Below are 20,558 nucleotides of genomic sequence, written 5' to 3'. Positions count from 1 at the left end.
CGAACTATTCGTTTCGATCTTCATTTTTATAATTGCTGAATGTATATCGATATTTTAAAAACACATCTGGGAATGAATTTCGGAGCTTCATGTGTAATCAATAATTGTCATCGTACCACTTGTCAAGTGCTGTAGTCTATTTAGTATGCCTATACATGCATGACTACTTTGGCAGGTATGAGCGTGACTATAAGTGTATAAGCACACAATTTCTCTCTATTGCAAGCATCTTGACAATTAGTTTGTAATGTTGTAACTGGAACTTTGTAATGTACATATAAATCAAACGGCAATGCGGTCTAGTAGTCTCAGATGCAATGCAATGTGTGTGTTTTTACGAAAGTATTCCCAACATTGGATTCGTATCAAATAAACAATGCAACCTCGATAAGGTCTAACTCCTGACCTCGTAAATAGACGACAAGAAGAAATGTATATTCTATGTGCTCATCGCCATCACCGCCGCAATGCTTCTACAATTTCGTCCACATAACTTGCCAGCATATGCAATATCTCATCAGCACCATCATCACCTATCTCAGCAGGATTAGCAAGTAGCCAAAGCCGCAACACGTCATTCTCAGGGTACACCAAGACTGTAGTCCAGTGTGGAGTAGCTTTGAGCTCATGCCAGACAATGACGACGCCGTCGCTTCCCAGGGGCAACTCAGGTTCGAAAGCCATATTTCGGAAATGCACAGCAGACGAGTACCGTGATCCAGATGGCCAACTTGTGCACCGATCGACAGTGTCTTCCCAGTCGAGACCCTCGAAAGTGGTGCGTTCATCTACCTGTTGTGCAGAAGCCTCGACAAGGTCACGCAGATATTGTTTTCTAGTCCCCACGTCATTATTTTCAGCGGGTAGACATAGTCTCATGGGTAGCATATTCACGCTTGGTCCAATAACCGAGTCAAGGCCGGGCAGGGGACCGTTGCGTCCTGTTGTGACATTGCCAAAGACAATATCGCTATGTCCCGCCAGCTGTTGGAGGACGAGAGCCCAAGCTACATTGACCACAACAGTCGGTCGTGTACGTTTGTTGTCACTTGAGGCATGGAAATATGGCAGCGCATGGGTTCTGAGCGTACGTTCTTTGCCAGTACTAGGTTTGTACAATAGTGGAGGAGTAGGTTGAGATGTACCCTGCAATAATGCACGCCAGTATTTGCGGGAATCGTCTGCCATCCTTTGACGATATTGTAACAATTCGGTCCATTTGAGCGTTTTTGAGAGCTGACCTCCATTGAAGAGAGTTGCGATTGCCCTGAAGATGTGTATTGTACACCATCCATCGTACTGCATATGTGACATTCTCAAGATGACGCGCCGCCGGTTGGCGCCTGTATCCACGAGAGTCAGCTTGGTGAAAATGTCGTTGACAGTAGCCCGCTGGCCATCAGCAGGACAGTAGCGATTGGAAAATGTGGTCACCTGTTCAGTGGTGAAGATCTCCTCAGTTAACAATGGCGCATCCTGAAGAATAACTTGGTAGTATTTTCCTTGGTGGTAAACAAAGCGAGCTCTAAGACATTCAAAGGCCTGCACAACAGCTCGGCACGCATCTTTGAGCTTTGGCCACGAAACATCGGGACCAATGTCGAGGTAGCAATATTGGAGGCCAAGCGGCTCGTTTTTGTCGTTCATGTAATCGATTTGAAATCCATTGGTTGGAATAATGTCTTCCACTTGATCGGCCTCAACTCCCAACGAAGGCTCGACACAATTCTTGATGAAAGATTTCACGTCTGTTATATCGGGAACGAGGCTGTACGGACGATAAGTCTCAATTCCCCTGGCAAGTCCAGATAACAGGGTCATCTTCCGTGCCATTGTAGCAAGGTTGGAGTCTTGAAAGATGTCACTCGGTTTCAGCAGGAGACCACGCTCGTGAGCTCTGGTAGTCAGTCGCATGACCCCAAGTGAATCCCCACCCAGCTTGAAAAAGTCGTCTTCTCGTGTGATTGAACTATAGTCGAGCCCAAGTAGCTCACCCCAAATAGTTGCCAGTACCTGTTCCTCCTCAGTAGACGGCATGCTAGATGATGTTTTTAGCGTGTCGCCTTGGATCCAGAGTAGCTGCTGTAGACGGAGTTGTTGTCCTATATCCTTCAAACGCCGACGATCAGTTTTTCCTGAACTAGTCCTTGGGATAGTTGGAAGAGGAACAAATGCCTCAGGCTGTAAGTAAGACGGTAGCTCCGCATCCATTGCGACTCTAAGGGCTGGTACCAAGGCGTGCAGCTTCGATTGAAGTTCATCCGTGGTGGAACAGGTTCCACTCACGAATGCTAATAGCATTTGCCTGTCTTGGTCTGCCTGATTCAGGTGCAAGTGTACTATATCAGCGACAATTTCCAGATCTGTAGGAATATATCGTCGCATGATATCTTCAATAGCGATCAAATCTACTTTCTGTCCCCTAATCTTGATTTCAGACCCTATACGACCCATGAAGATCAAACTGCCGTCATCTGCATATCGTGCTTGATCACCTGTACGAAAAAGTGTCCCTGACCTGCCACTGACATTGGCTCCACCCTCGAGAAGCCAGGGAGGGTTCTTAACAAGAGGATACTGATACGGTCCCAGGTATCCAGCACCAATGATTGGTCCTTCAATGAGGATCTCTCCAGTGGTTCCAATGGGGGCAAGCTTGTTTGGGTTACCAATCTCTGTGAGCCAAAGATTTGCTCCTCGACCTCGACCTATATTTCCTGCTTGGGCAGAATGAGTAATCTGCGAAGAGATGGCGCACAAAATAGTACATTCCGTCGGTCCATACACATTGACAAGATTGACCTTCTGGCTCCAAGTAACGATATCTCCTTGCGTTAGAGGCTCTCCTGTCAATATGAGAGTGTCTAAATCAGTCAAACGGTCAGGATTTATGGTACGAGCAACTGACGGTACGAGCTGCGCCCAATTGACCCTGTACTCTGCCATGAAACCTCCAAGATCACCTTTTAGACCTTCATCGCTTGGAACGCATAAGCAACCCCCTTGTGAGGCAGTATAGAAAAAGTTGAAAATACACGCGTCAAAGGAATATGAAGAGCTGTCCAGAGATCGGGTGTGACTGCTGATATGGAATCCCTGAGTACCGACCTGGTAATGTATTGCTGTGGCCAGATTTGTATGGCTGATTCTGACCCCTTTTGCACCGCCAGTACTACCGGATGTGAACACTGCATACGCTAGATCCCCTCCCTGTAAAGTGCGTCGTTCATCGTTAGAGGGTGACCTGGCTAAGACTGTTGTGGTGTTGTTTCGTCTGAGAGATTCGTCAACCATTATAGTATGAGACGCGAGCCGAGCAGCTCTGTCTCTCGTTGCAGCAGAGCAAAGTATGATGTTCGTGTTAATAGTCTGCACTACAGCTCTGAGGTGGCCCTCTGGATGCTGGTGATCAAGTGGGACAAATGCCCCTCCCGCTTTCATCACACCAAGCATACTAACATTTGCCCATATTGACTTGCGGAAAATGAGTGGTACAAGTTTACCCGGCCCAACACCAGCTTCAATTAGGCGCTCAGCAAGACGAGAAGAAAGCGTTTCGAGGTCACCGTAAGTAAGTTGTCCGTCCCATGCATCAATGGCTGGGGCCTCAGGATGCCGACGGGCAATCGCAGATATTGTGCCATGAACGAAAGAATTCTCGATAGTGCAAGGTAAGTCTTTGTTGAGTTTCCAAATTGTTTCCAAATCCTCTGTGCATAGTGAAGCGATAGCCTCCACTTTGACTGCAACTTGTTTGCGGAGAGCATGTGAGACTTGCTTTATAACATGTTCCCATCGTCTTATCATCCGGTTTATTTGCGCATGGGAGATCAGTCTCGAATCAAAACTAGCTCGCACAGTCATCTTGTCTCCGACTGGAAGCAGCTCGAACATCAATCCATACTGGTTCAATACGGCGTGTCCATTAGGGAAGCCATCCACCTTTGTCTCATCCAACTCTTCCATGACTATGTCCTGATCTGATGGGTGTTTGTAGGGGATACGATTTGTTGCGCTTGGAGGCTGTATGACTAAAACTGTCTGAAAATTGCATGCAGAAGCACACGTGCTGCTAATTTGGCGAATGTTATGAACTCCGAGATGTTCGTGAGATATCCTTCGGATTGTCATCAGCTCCAGCCTTGCCATGAAGTCTGATACAGTCAATGAAGGATCCACATCAATCAAAATTGGAACAGTGGTGATAGTTGGACCTATTATTCTGTCAATGCCGTCTACCGGCGTGTTTCGTCCAGTCAGAATGGCGCCGATTGCCAGTTTGCTTGTTGCTGTGATGTGAGACGCCAAGATACCCCAGGTGCCATAGAAGAATGCGGAGAGATTTACGCCCGTCCCTGCCAAAGCGAGATTCACGGAGATATCTGTTTCCAAGTATGCATCGGGCATTGGCTGATAATTGTGATTGGGAAGTGAGGGAAATACCGTGCTTTCCTGGCTGTTTCTCAATTCATGACCCCAAAATGCAATTGAGGCTTCCTGGGGCTCTTGAATGATATAGTTAATGAGAGGTCTCATATCAAGTTGTCCTTCTTCTAATCTCTGACCAAGATAGGCCCTTTTAATCTCTTCTTCAATGATTGACAAGGTCCAGCCATCATAGAGTGTGTGATGTATGACCCAGACAACACGGCGTTGTTGTGGCTCACCTACCAAAGCCCACCACACGAGCCGGGATCCAGGACCCATTGTTATGTTTCGTGCCCCATCGAGAAATGATCCCAAGCTATTATAAGTCTTCCAAAGGGGTTCTTCACGGATCACAGCCTGAATCAGACCATGATTACTGAGGTCAACAAGGCGGGTACGAAGGATGCGGTGCCGAGTCACAATCGTTTTCCAAGCATATTGTAGCTGCTTAATGTCTATTTCATCAGGAATACCATAAAGTCGCATACTTATAAATGCACTAGGGTCCCTGATGGTTGCCGCCAGCATGCTCTCTTGGAGCGGGGTGCAAGGATAGATGTCCTCGACCATATTTGGATCTGGTATGGCGCATCTGGATGCAGCTTCTGATCGAACGGCAGTGATATTTACCGACTCACCAAGAAGTTCAAAATCAGTCATGTTGAGTCGAGATTGGTAATTTGCGACTTTGGATAACAGCTTAGGTGCCAGCTGTGAAAGTCTGGGGCTCTCAAAGACATCAGAGACACGCAATTCATAGCCTTCACTACGGGCAGCGGCGACTAGCCTCATTGCACCTATTGAATCACCATCGAGATCGAAAAAGTTATCGTCCGCCCAAATAGACTCAGGTGGTACCCCTAGCACCGCCGACCAGAGTTGTTGCATCTTAATTTCCATCGGGCTGGAGGCCGTGCGACGTGGTCCGTCTTGGGCTGGCCTGCCTCGATAAACTTGGCTTTGTTGTGCGTCGAGAGCAAGCCGCACCAATTTTTTCCTGTCCACCTTGCCATTGGTTGTGCGTGGAATTGTGTTGATGAAGTAGTAGAGTGATGGGAGCATATATTTAGGCAGGACAGCACCCAACTTCTCGTCAAGTGCGTGTACAGATTCCAAAAGGGCGGTTCCTGGGACTAGTATTTCACAGGCGTTTCCGGTTGCTGCATCGTTGCTGCTTATAAAGGCCACGAGCCTCTGTTCCTTGCTTCCTGGATCATCCAGTAAACATGAAACTACTGGTCCAGTCATGCCTTCCATAGCTTTCTGTACGTGAAATTGTACTTCTTCGAGCTCAATTCTCTGACCATGCAACTTGACTTGAGTATCTTTTCGGGATACAAAATGAATGTTTCCATTAAGATCATAGCGTGCAAGATCACCAGACTTGAATACTCTGCAAGACCGTCCAACGATTCCAGCATACCCAGCCTTTATCCACGGAAGATCAGAGACATACGAAGCATTAGTGAGAGCCTCGTTGTTGTAATAACCTTCTCCAACGATTGGTCCATCTATGAGAATTTCACCGACGGCTCCGATGGGCATCAACCGTTGGTGATTATGGGGATCGACGATCCATGTTACGCAGGAATAGCCCTTTCCAATGCCGTTTTTGTTGGAATCGATGTGCAGACCAGGGTTCATAGTTGACACTGACGTGCACTCGGACGGGCCGTAGCACACAACTAGCCTCACGGTTCGTCTCCAATGTTCAAAGTCTTGTGCAAATACAGGTTCTCCCGATAAGATCAACGTTTGGAGCGAGTGCAATTGGTTAGGGTTGATCAGGCGGGCTACCGACGCTGTCAGCTCGATGAGGGTGGCAGAGAATCTGTTTAAGGATCCGACAAGGTCATTGTTCCTTTCATCATCACTGGGGATGCAAAGAGTACCTGCTACAGCAAGGATCTTGAATATCATATTCCAGCTAACGTCAAAACTGTATGAAGCGAATTCGAATGCTCGGGTTCCTTCATTGAATCCAGATTCGACACCTTGGTGGGTTACTGCAGACGAGAGTGCCCGATGAGTTTGCATGACTCCCTTGGGGGTTCCTGTACTGCCGGATGTAAACAGAACACATGCGACATCATCCAGATACGACAGGGACTCGTCTTTCGCCTTTGAACCATCAAGAACGGATGATTTCAAACAATCTTCAATAATCAATACAGAGGCTTCTAGATAATCTGCAATTTCATTTGATAATTCTGAAGCTAGGACAACCTGTGGCGCGACCTGTTGTATAATTGACTGGAGGCGCTGGAAAGGTTGAGAGAAATCGAGTGGTAATAAAGCCGCCCCTGTTCGAAGAACAGCCAATGCAGCGATGGGAACATAGCCGGATTTGGGCGACAGAATCGGTACAACACTGCCTCTTCCAACCTTGTGGCAGCGTAAGTGCGTTGACAAATTCCACGAAAGGCTATCGAGTTGTGAGTAGGATAGCTTGCAGTTCCATGCATCAATGGCAACTTTCTCGGGGAACATTCTTGCGGTCTTTAATATAAGGTCGTCAACGGTCTGCTCGCTAGCCACAGGTAGTGTGGCATTCCATTTCCAGATATCTTGTAGATCTTCTTGTCCTAGACAATCCACATCAGATACTACTTTGTTGTTGCTAGTAAGAGCCGAAATGGTCGCCTCTAATCGACTGCCTAGCAGCTCTATTTCTCGCCATTCCAATACCATCGGATCGAAAACAATTTCAAGATCGATACCTTTTTTTTTAGGAAAAAAGAACAAAACCAGCGCAAAGGTATGGAAAGCATCACCTTCTAAGCTCTCAATATCGTACGTTGACGTTCGTATAATATCCGCATTATCAACAGTAGTTTCTGGCGGAGTCACAACAATAAGTGTTTGAAATTTGCACGCCGCCCTTGTATCAGCATTAATAACCTCGATGTTCTTCATACCGATGTGTTGATATGGCGCCATATCTGCAGTGCTTTTCTCAATTTCAGCTAGCAAATGTTCCACTGAACACTGAAACAGAGTCTCCAGTTGAATGCGGATTGGTACTGGCGTGATCGTTGGCCCCACCATTTGTTCAAGGCCCTCGACTGCAGCGTTCCGTCCAGCCAGCGTAGCGGCAAAGACAACATCGTCCGATCCAGATAGTTTGGACACAATTAAAGCCCACGCGGCATGGATCTTTGCCTGAATGTTGCCTCTAAACCCAGCGGTGTCTCGTAATGTGCGTTTGAACGTCTTGCTAGGCCGTACCTGATATGTTAATGACGGCAGGCTGGGATAGATTGTGACTTCCCTGCATCCTGCCAGGCGCGATCCCCAGTATAATCTTGCCTCATCAACATTCTGAGATTGAAGATATTGAACAAATCCGCTAAAACGCGGAGGGCGTGGTATGAAGCGATCCTGGTATGCTCTGCAGAGTTGGTCTTGTATGATCTGAATAGACCACATATCATAAAGAGCATGATGGATCGTCCACACAATCTTGGTGGACTTACTATCGGAGACGATTGAAAGTTGCGACAAGGGCTTTCCAAGATCGGGTTTAATCTGTGCTGAGGAGGATAGATAAGAGTCGATGCTGTCATAGTGTTTCCATTGATGGTCCTTGACAACGACTTGTAAAAGCCCAAGGCCGTTTATTTCTACGAATCTCGTTCGTAACACTGCATTGATATTCATGACCGTGTCCCAAGCTTGAATTAGTTTGTCAACGGAGACATCACCTTGAACCTCGAAGACGGACCGCTTCATGTAGGCCTGAGACTGTTTCATAGTGAGAGCGAAGAGCTCAACTTGCAGTGGAGTACATGGATAGATATCCGAAATTGAGTCCGCCGATATATCACAGATGGTAGCAGCCTTGGTCAGGGTTTGGTTGGTATGGGATGGCTCAACGAGGGAAAATGGTCGTGGCCAATCTGATTGAACTTCAATCGGCTGTAATCTGCCCGCCATCGAGAGCAAATCAGGGGTTTCTATCACATCCTTCACGGTGAGACGCAAGTCGTGCTTCCTTGCCAGATTCGACAGCTTCATGGCGGCAACTGAGTCTCCTCCAATATGAAAGAAGTCGCTGTCGAGAGACACGACCATGTCCACCTGACCGAGAGCAATAGACCACAATCTTTCAAGCAAATCTTGCATTTGAGTGAATGGTCCTCGTAGACGATTGAAAGTAGAGTTAACCTCATTCGAGATGAATATCTCCAGCATTTGTGAACCAAGTAGTTTCAATTGTTGTCGGTCGATTTTACCTGAGGCGCCTTTTAGGATTTGAGGGATTGTGAAAAGTTGTTCAGGTATCATATATGGTGGAAGTCGATTGCGAAGATATGCTTGCACTCCGATCTTGTCTAGCGCGGACGCAGTCGGAGTTGAGAATTCGCAAAACACGACGAGCAAAGGGAGTTTCGTGGAGGGATGTGGGACAATTTCACAGACGATTGCAGTGCTATCAGGTAAGGCTTTCTTCAAGTGATATTCGATTTCACCAAAGTCCACTCTTTGACCACGTAGCTTGACTTGAGTGTCTACTCGCCCAATGTATTCAATTGTTCCGTCAAAGGAATATCGAACTAGATCGCCCGTCTTATAGAGTCTCCCGCGTCGTCCAGGTACCTCTGCCGATCCCTGGAGCAGGAATTCGGGATCCTCTATGAACGCTGCAGCTGTTCGTTCAGGGAGGCCTCGATAGCCCGGGCTCACCAAAGGCCCTTCGGATAAGAGCTCTCCTGCGGCTCCAATTGCCATGAGTTGATTACTATTATCCGGGTCGCAGATCCACGTATTGACTCCGACACCTCTTCCAATATTAGTGGCAGATTCCGGGCCATCTAAACGAGAGAAGCTACAGAGCGGCGTAGTCTCTGTTGGTCCGAAGGCACCCCATAACTCAACGTGCTCTTGCCACTGACTTACATCCACGGGGGTTACTGCTTCTCCACCCAGATATAGTCTCTTGACTGTTGGTATCTCTGTGGGTTCTATGGTCCGGGCCACCGATGGCGTCAAGAATAATGTTGTGCTCCGGAATGAGGTGATACTTCCGGCCAAATTTCCCACACGCTCTTCGTGAGAAGGAATACAAACACATGCCCCAACAGCGAGCGCTACCCAGGTGCTCCAGATATTAACATCAAAGGCATGGGAAGAAAAGTCATAGACCCTATCATCAGATCTAATGCCGAGAGAAACACGACCCTGAGCAGCCACTGCCGATGCAAGATTTCGATGTGTGATCATCACCCCTTTCGGAACGCCAGTGCTTCCGGAAGTGAAGCATACATACATTAGCTGGTCAGATTTTCGACTGATCCTGACTTCATCGAAATGGTCTCGGCCGGTGTCGGCTGTGCCCATGTAACTGTTAGAGTCGACTATGAACACATTGCCACCAAGTCGTTTGGCAAGTTCTCCTTGTGACGGACTGGCTAAAATAAGATTCATTCCTAAAGAGCTTGAAATGACTTTCAGTCTCTCCTCAGGGTATGTTATATCCATTGCACTGAAAGCAGCCCCCGCTTTGCTGACAGCTAACATCGCGAGTGGAACCAGTACCGACTTCTCAAAGCATAGAGGGACAACGCAATTATGTCCGACTCCCATATTGCGAAGTGTCAATGCTAGACTTGACGAGATTTCGTCCAATTCTTTGAAAGTCATTTGTCCATCATGGGAAGTCACGGCGACTTTATCAGGGGTTCGTCGGGCTTGTTTTGCGACCAGATTGTGCAGTAACTCATCCGCCATTTCAGGATAACCCGCATTCCATTCCCAGATTTTAGCCAAGTCCTCTTTGTAGGCCTTGTCAAGATCTCGAATGAGGGTGGTACCTGAAAAACTGCATAGATTGTTTAAGATCCCCTGCATTTGCTGTAGTAATAGCTCAATGAAGTTTGACGAAATCTCGGTCTCATCGAACAAAGCTTCCGCAGAAAGGTCCTGTAAACGCTGATGAAATACAAGCATTAAAGGCCAAGCATTGAAGTTACGAAGATCATCGATAGCGTGATCAATTCTAAAGAAAGAATCACTACTAGTGACCTCGGTAACCACCTCGCTTTCGTAGAGAAGAATGAGTGACTGAAAGTTGCACGCTGCCCTTGAATCCTCGGTCAATCGGGCAATATTCTGCAGTCCCAAGTGTTCAAATTCCTGCATCTGTATACTTGATTCGCGAACTGCCTCGAGGAGAGATGCAATGGTCTGTTCCGGATTCACATGCACCAAAACCGGAACTGATGCAGTTGTTGGACCTTTCATAGATTCCACTCCCTGTAGAGAAACGCCTCGACCAAGCCGAGTTTCTCCAAATAATGCTTTGTCACCACCTGTGTAACGAGCGATTAGAACAGCCCAGGCTGCGCGCAGAAGGATAGCTATTGAATATCCTGCAGGGATTACCTGAGGTAACGTAACATTCATCTTCTTGATTATTTGATTCTTCGAACTCCTCTTTTCTTTTGTCAGAGAGCGTTTGGGAAATACTGCAGCACTCGAAGCACTAGATAGATTGAGTTTCCACCACTCTTCGCTGGATCTCTGTTGATCACGGAGGAATCTTGCAAAGCGTCCATAATTTGGACCTAAGTCCAAGTTTCCCTCCCCATGATAAAGACTTGTTACTTGACGAAAAATTAGCTCGATTGTCCAAGAGTCATACACAGCGTGATGAGCGGTCCAAAAGATCGAGTATTCTGGAGAAGATTCTGAGTCGTCTCGGAGGAGACCAAAGCGTGACAAAGGGTCGCCTATACTCATGGCGACGCTACCTGCGTGATCAAGATATTCCTTTGCTGTTTCGTACCACTTCCATTCGGGTGCCTCACGAACAACCACTTGCATCAATGAAGCGCCTTCTAACTGGACTATACGAGTCCTCAAAATTGGAGTTTGTTCAATCACTGCGTTCCAAGCGGCGAGAACCCGGTCAAAATGCAATTTTTTACTGAATTTGATCTCTGCATGCTGAACGTACGCAGCTGAGTCACTAGAAGTGAGTGCAAATACACCTTCTTGAAACGGTGTACAGGGATAAAGATCGAGGATGTCTCTTGGGTTGACGTTGCAGGCAGCGGCTGCTGATGATATCAATGTCAGATGCTCGTCACGCGGCACTAACATAAATGGCTCACTTGCTTGGGCCGATGCAGGTACGGATCGTTGGCTGGTTCCGACAGACCTCATATCGAGTACATCGACCAGACGATCGAGGCGAGACTGTCGAAAGACATCGCTCACCTTAATGGAATATCCAGCTTTACGCAAATATGCCACGAGACGCATCGCGGAAATAGAGTCTCCACCTAACTGAAAGAAGTCACTGTAGAGGCCAATTTTCGATGGCTCAATTTTGAGAACTTGTGCCCAGGCGCGAACCATTTTCACTTGGTGCTCATCGAGGGCTGTTTTACTCATGGTAAACTCTTGTTCATCGAGATGAAGAACGTCCTTCCTCGAGATTCGCGAAGCGTGGTCCTTTAGCTTTCGCCGGTCAATCTTTCGAGTTGGTGTCAAGGGAAGGTGTGAGACGTTGAGGAAGACGACTGGGATCATGTATCCTGGAAGTGTCTTGCTCAGTTTCTCTAGCAAACCCGGAAGAGGAGTTGATAAGTTCACGGTCAATTCTGCGTTGGTCTCAAGACCGCGTGCTGGATTGCTGCTGGTTGCATAAACAAGAAACGCGGTTAGAGAGCTGTCGCTGTCACCATCAAAGTTGACTGTGTCAGCCACCACCCCACTCAGATCGGGAATTGCCTGCTTGATGTGATATTCAATTTCACTGAGTTCAATACGCTGCCCATTGATCTTGGTTTGCGTGGTCGCTCTCCCGCAATATAGAATTGTGCCATCCGCCATGTAACATGCAAGGTCCCCTGTTCGATACACCCGGCCTCGACGTCCTGTCACGGTTGCTGAGCCTTTTAAGAGCCAAGGCGGGTTGCTAACGAAAGAATCTCCGGGCTCATTAATATAGCCTGGGCTGACGATAGGACCTTCAATGACCAGTTCGCCAACAGCTCCGATTGCTGACAGGGAGTTGCTTTCTGGGTCTACAATCCATGTGTTGCAACCGACAGCGAGACCAATGTTGGAAGCATGGTCAGGATTCGTGACGCTCCGTTGTATTGTGCATATTTGACATTCAGCAGGGCCATAGGCATTAATGAGTTTCACTCTCGCTGCCCACAGCTGTACCAGATCTTTGCCAACGGCCTCACCGCTGAGTACTAAAACTTGAAGAGCTGGAACCGCAGTTGGATCAATGAGGCGCGCTACTGATGGGGTAAGGTCCGCCCAGTTTGCTTGCAAACGCTCAATAGAGCCTTCGATATCATTCTCGCGATCATCTTCGCTAGGAATACACACGCACCCTCCTGAAGCGAGTGTCATCAAGGTATTATGCACGGCAATATCGAAGCTGTACGAGGCGTAATCATACACGCGCGACGTTTCCGATAATTCAAGTCCCTGTTGATGTACGTCAATGGTTGAGCAGAAATTTTCGTGGGTAATGATGATTCCCTTTGGGCGACCTGTACTTCCAGACGTGAACACCACGAATGCCGTATCAGAAGGTGTTGAAGAAATGATAGTCGTTTTATTGCGCATTGTACTTTCATATCTAAGCTGGTCGCACGCAATAATCTTCCTTGATATTCTCCCCGCCAATGCCATTGCTGGACCAGCCGTGACAACTACATCTGCCTTGACTTCATCAACGATTGTACGAATACGCTGCTCTGGCTGATGTATAACATCTATTGCAACGAACCCGGCTCCAGCTCGGAGAATTCCTAACATGGCTATCGCTGCCCATATTGACTTTTCCATGCAAATAGGTACCAAGCTACCTCGACCAACTCCATTTTGTTGCAGGACATATGCTAAATGCGCTGAGTGCTTGTCTAATTCCTCATAGGTTGCTGTCCCATCCCAAGCACAGATAGCCTGGGCCTGTGGACTAAGATTGATTTTGTTCTGAATAATTTGGTGAACGTATTCTTGTCTGCCATCACATGGGACGGCATTCCATTGCCAGACCTCCTCGACATCATTGGTACTGGTAAAAGATAATTCCTGCAAACTGCAGTCAATGTTTTCGGGGCGACAAATCTCCTCTGTCACATGAGAGAACTGGTCGAGTAGGCGCTTCACCTCTCGGGGATCCAAAATTCTCGAATCGTAACTGGCTTCAACAATAAGTTCCCCCTTCTTCTGCGTAATAATAATCATCAAGGCATATTCATTGAAATCAGAGAGAATACTGCTGATGTCCAGGGACTGCAACTTTGTCTTGAGCTCTTGCTCCGGTGGGCTTGTATTCAGCGATAAATCCCAAATGGAGTTATTTGGCGGTTGCACGATGAAGAGCGTCTGGAACCTGCTTCCCAGGCGTGTATCTGAGTTAATCTTTCGGATATTCTGGAGACCGAGATTCTCAAAGGGCATTGCTTTGACGGCTTCGTTTTGTATATTAGCAACGAAGTCACTAACGCAACTGTTTCTATCGATTTTGACTCTTACGGGCACGGTAGTAATCGTAGGGCTCGTGAGATCTTCAATTCCGGTAATGGGCACATTTCTACCAGACACAGTTGCGCCGAATGTGATGTCGTCGCTGAAGGAAAGTTTTGAAATGAGCAAGGCCCAAGCGGCCCTAAGCAAAGATGGCATGGATATGCTTTGGTAGCCGTGAGCTGAAATGAAAAAGGTCTTTAACATAGATGAATCAGCTCGCGGTTCCTGGATGGTAAGAGGAATCGCGGGAAACACGGTTGTTCTTTGGGGTTCCGCAAGCTGATGGGCCCAGAATTCGCGCGCAGATTGCCAGGATGTTTCTTTTAAATATTTGGCAAAAACATTGAATCCAACAGCGGTCTCAATTCTCACACCCTGATAAGCCTTGAAGAGCTCGACCGCGATCCGTGGAAGAGTCCAACCATCGTAGATTGAGTGGTGCATTGTAAGAACGAAATAGAATGCTTGAGGTTCGCGTACGATAGCCCAGCGACAAAGTTTTGTTCCGAGGCCCATTTTCTTGCGACCATCCTCTTTTAAATAAGTTACGAGGTCCGTATTTCGAACTTCTGGAAGCAAGTCACTTTCGCGCAATACGACCTGTAGAAGACCATGCGATTGCGTATCCACAATTCGGGTGCGCAGAATTGGATGAAAGAGCATGACTCTCTGCCACGCTTGTATGAATCGCTGCACGTCAAGATCTTCTGGAAGAAGTACATGGCCTCTTCCCGTGTACACGGACGAATGAACATTGTCGGCGGTAATCAAACCCTCCTGTAGAGGGGTACATGGGTATACGTCTTCAATTCGATCTATAGATGTCCCACAGGCGACGGCTACCTCCGGTAGCACATCTACTGGACTATCCAATAGTGACAACGGCTTTGGAGACTCCGTCAATGTGATGCGGCGTAGCCTGGCATGAGAAGCCAAGTCAGACAGTTGGGGATGCTGGAATATCGATGCCACATCTAGTTGGATTCCTTTGCGGGATGCAGCACCGACAAATCTGATGGCCGTCAAAGACTCTCCGCCATGGCCGAAAAATGTATCCGACGTTCGAATGTTTGCCAGGTCCACCCCGAGCACTTCGCTCCAGACCTCTCTTAGTATCCTTAACTTCATCTCTTCATTAGTACTATTTGTGTGATCAGAAGCGTGGTTGGGATACTTCATGGATTGATTCAGCGCACCGCCGTTCAACGAGAGCTCGTTAGAGGTGTCCTGTACGAAGAGCATTTGGTCCCTGGACAAGGATGAACCAATCTGCCTCAATGCTCGACGATCTGTCTTTCCAGTCAATGAGAGCGGAATCTCCTCAATGGGTGCGAAGACGCCTGGAACCATAGATGGGTGCAGTCTTTTTCTTAGTTGAGGGTTGACACGATCTGCGATGGATTGCAAGACGTCCCTCGTCGTGGCTGCTTCCCCTGGCCGTAATACCACGAATACACAGAGCATATCAGTTCCGTTTTTTGTTTTGATCACTTCCGGGCACCACTTTATTGAGGACGGCATAAATCGTTGTAGGTTTGCAGCAACCTCGCCGAGCTCCACTCTCTGTCCTCTAATTTTTACTTGGAAGTCGCGTCGTCCAATATAGTCGATCAAACCGTCATCAGTATAACGAACAAGATCTCCTGTCCGGTAGAGACGACCTTTACGACCCGCTGTAATGCCAGGAAGACCGTTCATTAACCATTCGGGGTCCTCGATAAATTTTTCCAGTGTAGTCTTCGGGTCATGAAGGTACCCCAGTCCAACCTGAGGTCCTTCTAATACCAACTCTCCGACTGCTCCAACGGGAGCCAAGCGATTCCGGTCGACTGGATCCATGATCCAAGTAGCACCAATACATTTTCCAATGATGGACGGTTTCGGTGAAAGGAGAATATTGTCGTGAAGGACCGACTCGACAGTGCACTCAGCTGGACTATAGCTGTTTATCACACGAACTCCAGTATTTCGCCACGGAGCAAGGGCGTCTTCACTGCATGCCTCACCACCAAGATCTAGTACTTGCAGAGTGGTACATTTTGAAGGCTGAAGCATCTTGGATATCGAGGGAGTAGTTACGACATGTGTCACTTCATAGTTCTGAACTAGGTTGGCAACGTCGTTTTTGCATTCCCATGAGGAAGGGATGCAAAGACAGGCTCTGTTCAACAAACTCATGAAAATGTTGCCAACAGAGACATCAAATGAGTACGAGGCTAGAGCTAAGACTCGTGAGTCACTCTTCACGGCACTGAGCCCTGCTCCTACCAATGAGGAAAAAGCACACAAGTTGGAATGTTTGATCATCGCAGCCTTCGGAACTCCCGTTGTACCCGATGTAAAAACAACACATATCAGGTCTGTTGATTTCACATTAGGTTGAGGAAAATCTGTATGAGGCTCTGGTCCGCTTCCAAGGGAAAAGAAATCGACCGTGATGATTCGGGAACTGAGAATCTTCGCTCGATGTTTCTGCCCCAGCGAAGCAACGACGACGATAATCTCTTGTGATAGTATTTGGGATATCTGGCGTAGCCTATCCTCAGGCAAGACTTCATCCACCAAAACGAAGGCCGCGCCGGTTTTTAAAACTGCCAAAATCGCGACAGGGGTCCACTTAGACTTTTCAAAACATAACGGAACGATATTTCCTTGACCAATTCCGGCATCAGCTAAACGTCTGGACAAGGCACTTGATAACTTGTCTAATTCCGCATAGGTCAGGCTTCCATCCCAGGCATTGATAGCTGGGGCATCTGGGAAGCTTCTAACATGCTTCTTGAAAAAGTCTAGCGCGCTTCTGTCGTCACTCGGTGGCATATGGGAATTCCACCGCCAGATTTGACGAATATCAGAGTCACTGGCTGTATCTATCTTGTATACCAGCCGTTCTTCCATCGCCTGTACATCAATTTTGCCCAGCAGATGTTGCAACTGGTGCGATATCCTCGTCGCCTGTGTCCTACTAAGTCCACGCGACTCCGGAATGACCGTAAAGAGGAATGCTTTCCCATTGTTCAGAGATGTGCACTTTATGGTCAAATCAAGATCCTGAATGAGCGAAGCTGGAGTCCATTTTCCATTCGTCTTTTTTCCATGCTCTCTTTCTGACAACTCATAATCTTCATCGGTAATCCAAAGATGTGTTCGGAATGATGACGACAAATGAGATGAGTCATTCGCAATCTCCTCTTGCAATAACTGTGTCTTGATGCGGGCACATAATTGTTGCAAATCCATCCCCTCGTCTATTTCTAGAACAATGGGCTTACTCGTACTGTTGGATGAACTAATGGAAGTGGTAGTGTCTGTAAAGCTGAAACCGACATCGGATGGTCCAACGTAGTCTTTGATGAGTATCGTCCAGGCCGCCAGAATCTCAAGAGAAGAGAGAGATCTCTCGCAGAGAAATTCAATCCCTAGCATCTTTTTCGATTGAGTAGTATAAGACGAGACTTCTTGGTCGCTACCGTTGATCATATTTGTGACTCACAATCGGCAATGTGCGAGCGAAATTCTTGTAGCAAGTAATGTTTCATCAATAACTCTTTATGAGGTTGAACTGATGTTTACATGTATGGAAAATGGTTATGTTCAATTCACTTGATATCCTCCTTTGAGGAAACTCGCTAGCTGAGATATATTCCACTAGCTACATTGAATTATTTGGATGACAGTCCGCATTCTCCGCTCGATCCTTTCCCGAATTCTGATAGAACCGGAGCTGACGAAGAAATCCCAGAAGTACTTACTCACATAAGGATAGCTGAATTTCATCCGACATCTCATACAAAGATGCTTCAATCTCGTGCTAATTAGGGGGCCCATCTTTGGCGGTAATTTCGTGGTTCAAAATACACAACGTAAAATTCAAGTAATCGAGAGTGGTTCCTTACCGTTATGTCATATTGAACAAGTGATACGGTAATACCTGTTATGTCCCGGTAATTTTACGCCATGTTTACTTTCATGTTACATCAAACGATGATACGTTAATTACCGCATACCATAGCTGCACTACTGACAAAATTGTAATTTTATAAATTAATATCAAAATATAGTAGTAGTAGTAGTAGTAGTAGTAGTAGTAAATTCATTACGCCCGGAGGCACCAAGCCTAAAGGGCTCCAATACGCTATTTGTCCTGCATTGCATACACTGTGGTCATGGACTCATGTCGAGAGGAAAAGTTGTATCAGCTGCAAAAACCCCTCTAGCCCATACGTTATGTCTTGAACAACCCCTTATTTTCGCTGATAGTCGGGATCGAGGCACATCAAATACTCACGCTAAATGTGAGATATTTGGTTTAATTCCTTCAGGAATCGTATCCAGGGCATCTCTAATTCTTGCTTCAATATCGTGATAATTATCCGGTATCGTGGTGTTGAGATATAACGCGTCAAATAGGTGGTTGTAAGTTGTAAAAAAAATTGTACGTTGACTACGCCTGTACGTTGAGTTGGCGGGGTCGAGCTATAAGCGAGACCCTGGATGACTAAGGAAGGGTCGGTTAGGTAACGTAATCCACAAGCGAACCGGCACTACAAGCGAACCGGCACTTTTTCCCGAACATGTACACAATATTAATTCCATACTATTCAACACGCCAAAATGCCACCAATTCGCAATAAAAATAAGAAAGATTTAGCTGAGCAAGAAGGACGAATCTTATTAGCTATTTCCGATTTACAAAATGGACGAATCTTGCGCGTGGCTCGAGCTGCAAGGATTTACAGTATACCCCGGGCGACTCTACAAGACAGATTAAACGGCACTCAACAAAGATCTCAAGTTCGCGCCAACAGCCATAAATTAACTCAGTGTGAGGAGGAATCGCTTGTCGAATGGATACTCGATCTAGATAAACGTGGATTACCCCCTCGACACTCTCTTATACGAGAGATGGCCGATTATCTTCTTTCGCAACGCGGAAACCGCCGGGTTGGAGAGAATTGGGTATATAACCTTGTCAAACGTCGCCCAGAGATTGAATCAAAGTTCTCACGGAAATATAATTATGAACGTGCTAAGTGCGAAGATCCGAAGATAATCCAAGAGTATTTTGATCGCGTACGAGAGGTTATATTAGAGTATGGGATCTTGCCAGAAGATATCTACAATTTTGATGAGACTGGCTTTGCTATGGGACTCTGTGCGACTGCAAAGGTTATCACTAAAAGCGATCGATATGCTCGGCCAAAGCTATTACAGCCTGGTAACCGAGAATGGGTAACTGCAATTGAGGCAGTTAATTCGATTGGATGGGCATTGCCTTCGTACATTATTTTCAAGGCAAAGAAATACACTCGATTAGGCTGGTTTAAGGATCTTCCAGACGACTGGAAAATCAACATTAGCGACAATGGATGGACGACAGATAAGATTGGATTAGAATGGCTTAAAACTCATTTTATTCCTCTTACTGATGGCCGTACATTGGGGAAATATCGGATGTTGATTCTTGATGGCCATGGAAGCCATTTAACTGCTGAATTTGACCGTACATGCACTGAGAATAATATTATTCCGGTCTGTATGCCTCCTCATTCTTCACATCTTTTACAGCCTCTTGATGTTGGCTGTTTTGCTGTTTTAAAGCGAGAATATGGACGGCTTATTGAGCAGCGAATGAGGCTTGGATTCAATCACATTGACAAAATCGACTTTCTCACTGCATTCCCGAAGGCTCGTACGATGGCATATAAAGCTCAAACTGTTCGGAATAGCTTTATGGCAACTGGATTAGTACCATTCAATCCAGATCGAGTTTATCAACAGCTTACTGTTCGATTGAAGACTCCAACACCCCCTCCAAGTCGATCAAGTGATACACAATCATCCTGCTTGCAAACCCCTCAAAACGCATGTCAATTTAAGCGCCAAATGACTACTATGAAGAAGAGAATAAGCCGGCATACAAGGAGTTCATCTGAGGCTATTGGTGAAGTGTTTACACGGGCATCAAAGGCTTATGAGATGAGTATTAATAAGCTTACAATTGCACAGAAGGAACTCCATGATCTACGGGCTGCACATGAGAAGGAGAAGCAAAAACGTCGAAGATCTAAGCAGCAAATATCTCATGAGCAGGGAATTACCAGAGAGGAAGCTCAAGCACTCGTACAAGGTCGGGTTGAAGCATCCCAAGCTGTTACTACTGCTCCGGCCGAGCCTGAGCTTCCAGTCTGTCATCCACCTGTACGACGTCAATTTCGCTGCAGTGGTTGTGGTGTTGCAGGACATAAAATAACCGGATGTCCTAATCGTATTAGGAATTGATTTTTTGTATATAATTAGTATGTGGGTTAGAAATTGAGATTTGAGATCAATATTGTGTACGTGTTCGGGAAAAAGTGCCGGTTCGCTTGTGGATTACGTTAGACCACAAGACCATTGGAGGAGCTCACAGTGTCTTTACACTCAAATATGATGTATGCCGATCTTTACGAAAACAAATACAAATAAGATAATGGAATCTCATGACACGGGATGTAATACACGAAATTGCATAGCCTATGACATATCTGGTCTGAATAATTGACCTCTTAGATCTGCAAATGTCATTACTGTCGACATCTGACTACTTTTGATAGGTATTCATCGATATGGCGATATGAGTATTAAAT

General features: G+C 46.5%; 2 protein-coding genes across 2 annotated transcripts, besides 2 other annotated features; one reads left to right on the top strand and one right to left on the bottom strand.

The window, feature by feature from the left end:
- Positions 1-243: 243 nt before the first annotated feature.
- On the bottom strand, positions 244-17,409 carry TSTA_024640 (nonribosomal peptide synthase, putative; the record flags this gene model as incomplete). Its single annotated transcript, XM_002479531.1, has 1 exon — positions 244-17,409. The coding sequence occupies one exon, from the start codon at positions 17,407-17,409 to the stop codon at positions 457-459; it is 16,953 nt and encodes a 5,650-aa protein (XP_002479576.1). The 3' UTR covers positions 244-456.
- Positions 17,410-17,987: 578 nt separating this feature from the next.
- Positions 17,988-18,019: a microsatellite.
- A 480-nt stretch (positions 18,020-18,499) lies between these two features.
- Positions 18,500-20,211, top strand: TSTA_024630 (uncharacterized protein; the record flags this gene model as incomplete). Its single annotated transcript, XM_002479530.1, has 2 exons — positions 18,500-19,461; positions 19,498-20,211. The coding sequence occupies exons 1-2, from the start codon at positions 18,544-18,546 to the stop codon at positions 20,209-20,211; spliced, it is 1,632 nt and encodes a 543-aa protein (XP_002479575.1). The 5' UTR covers positions 18,500-18,543.
- Positions 18,589-20,076: a mobile genetic element.
- Positions 20,212-20,558: the final 347 nt, after the last annotated feature.

Source organism: Talaromyces stipitatus, genomic scaffold (genome assembly GCF_000003125.1).
Source record: "Talaromyces stipitatus ATCC 10500 scf_1105507295541 genomic scaffold, whole genome shotgun sequence".
In the NCBI taxonomy this organism is placed as follows: Eukaryota; Fungi; Ascomycota; class Eurotiomycetes; order Eurotiales; family Trichocomaceae; genus Talaromyces; species Talaromyces stipitatus.
The sequence above is the reverse complement of the archived record's forward strand: the minus strand, read 5'-3'. Positions and strand labels throughout refer to the sequence as shown.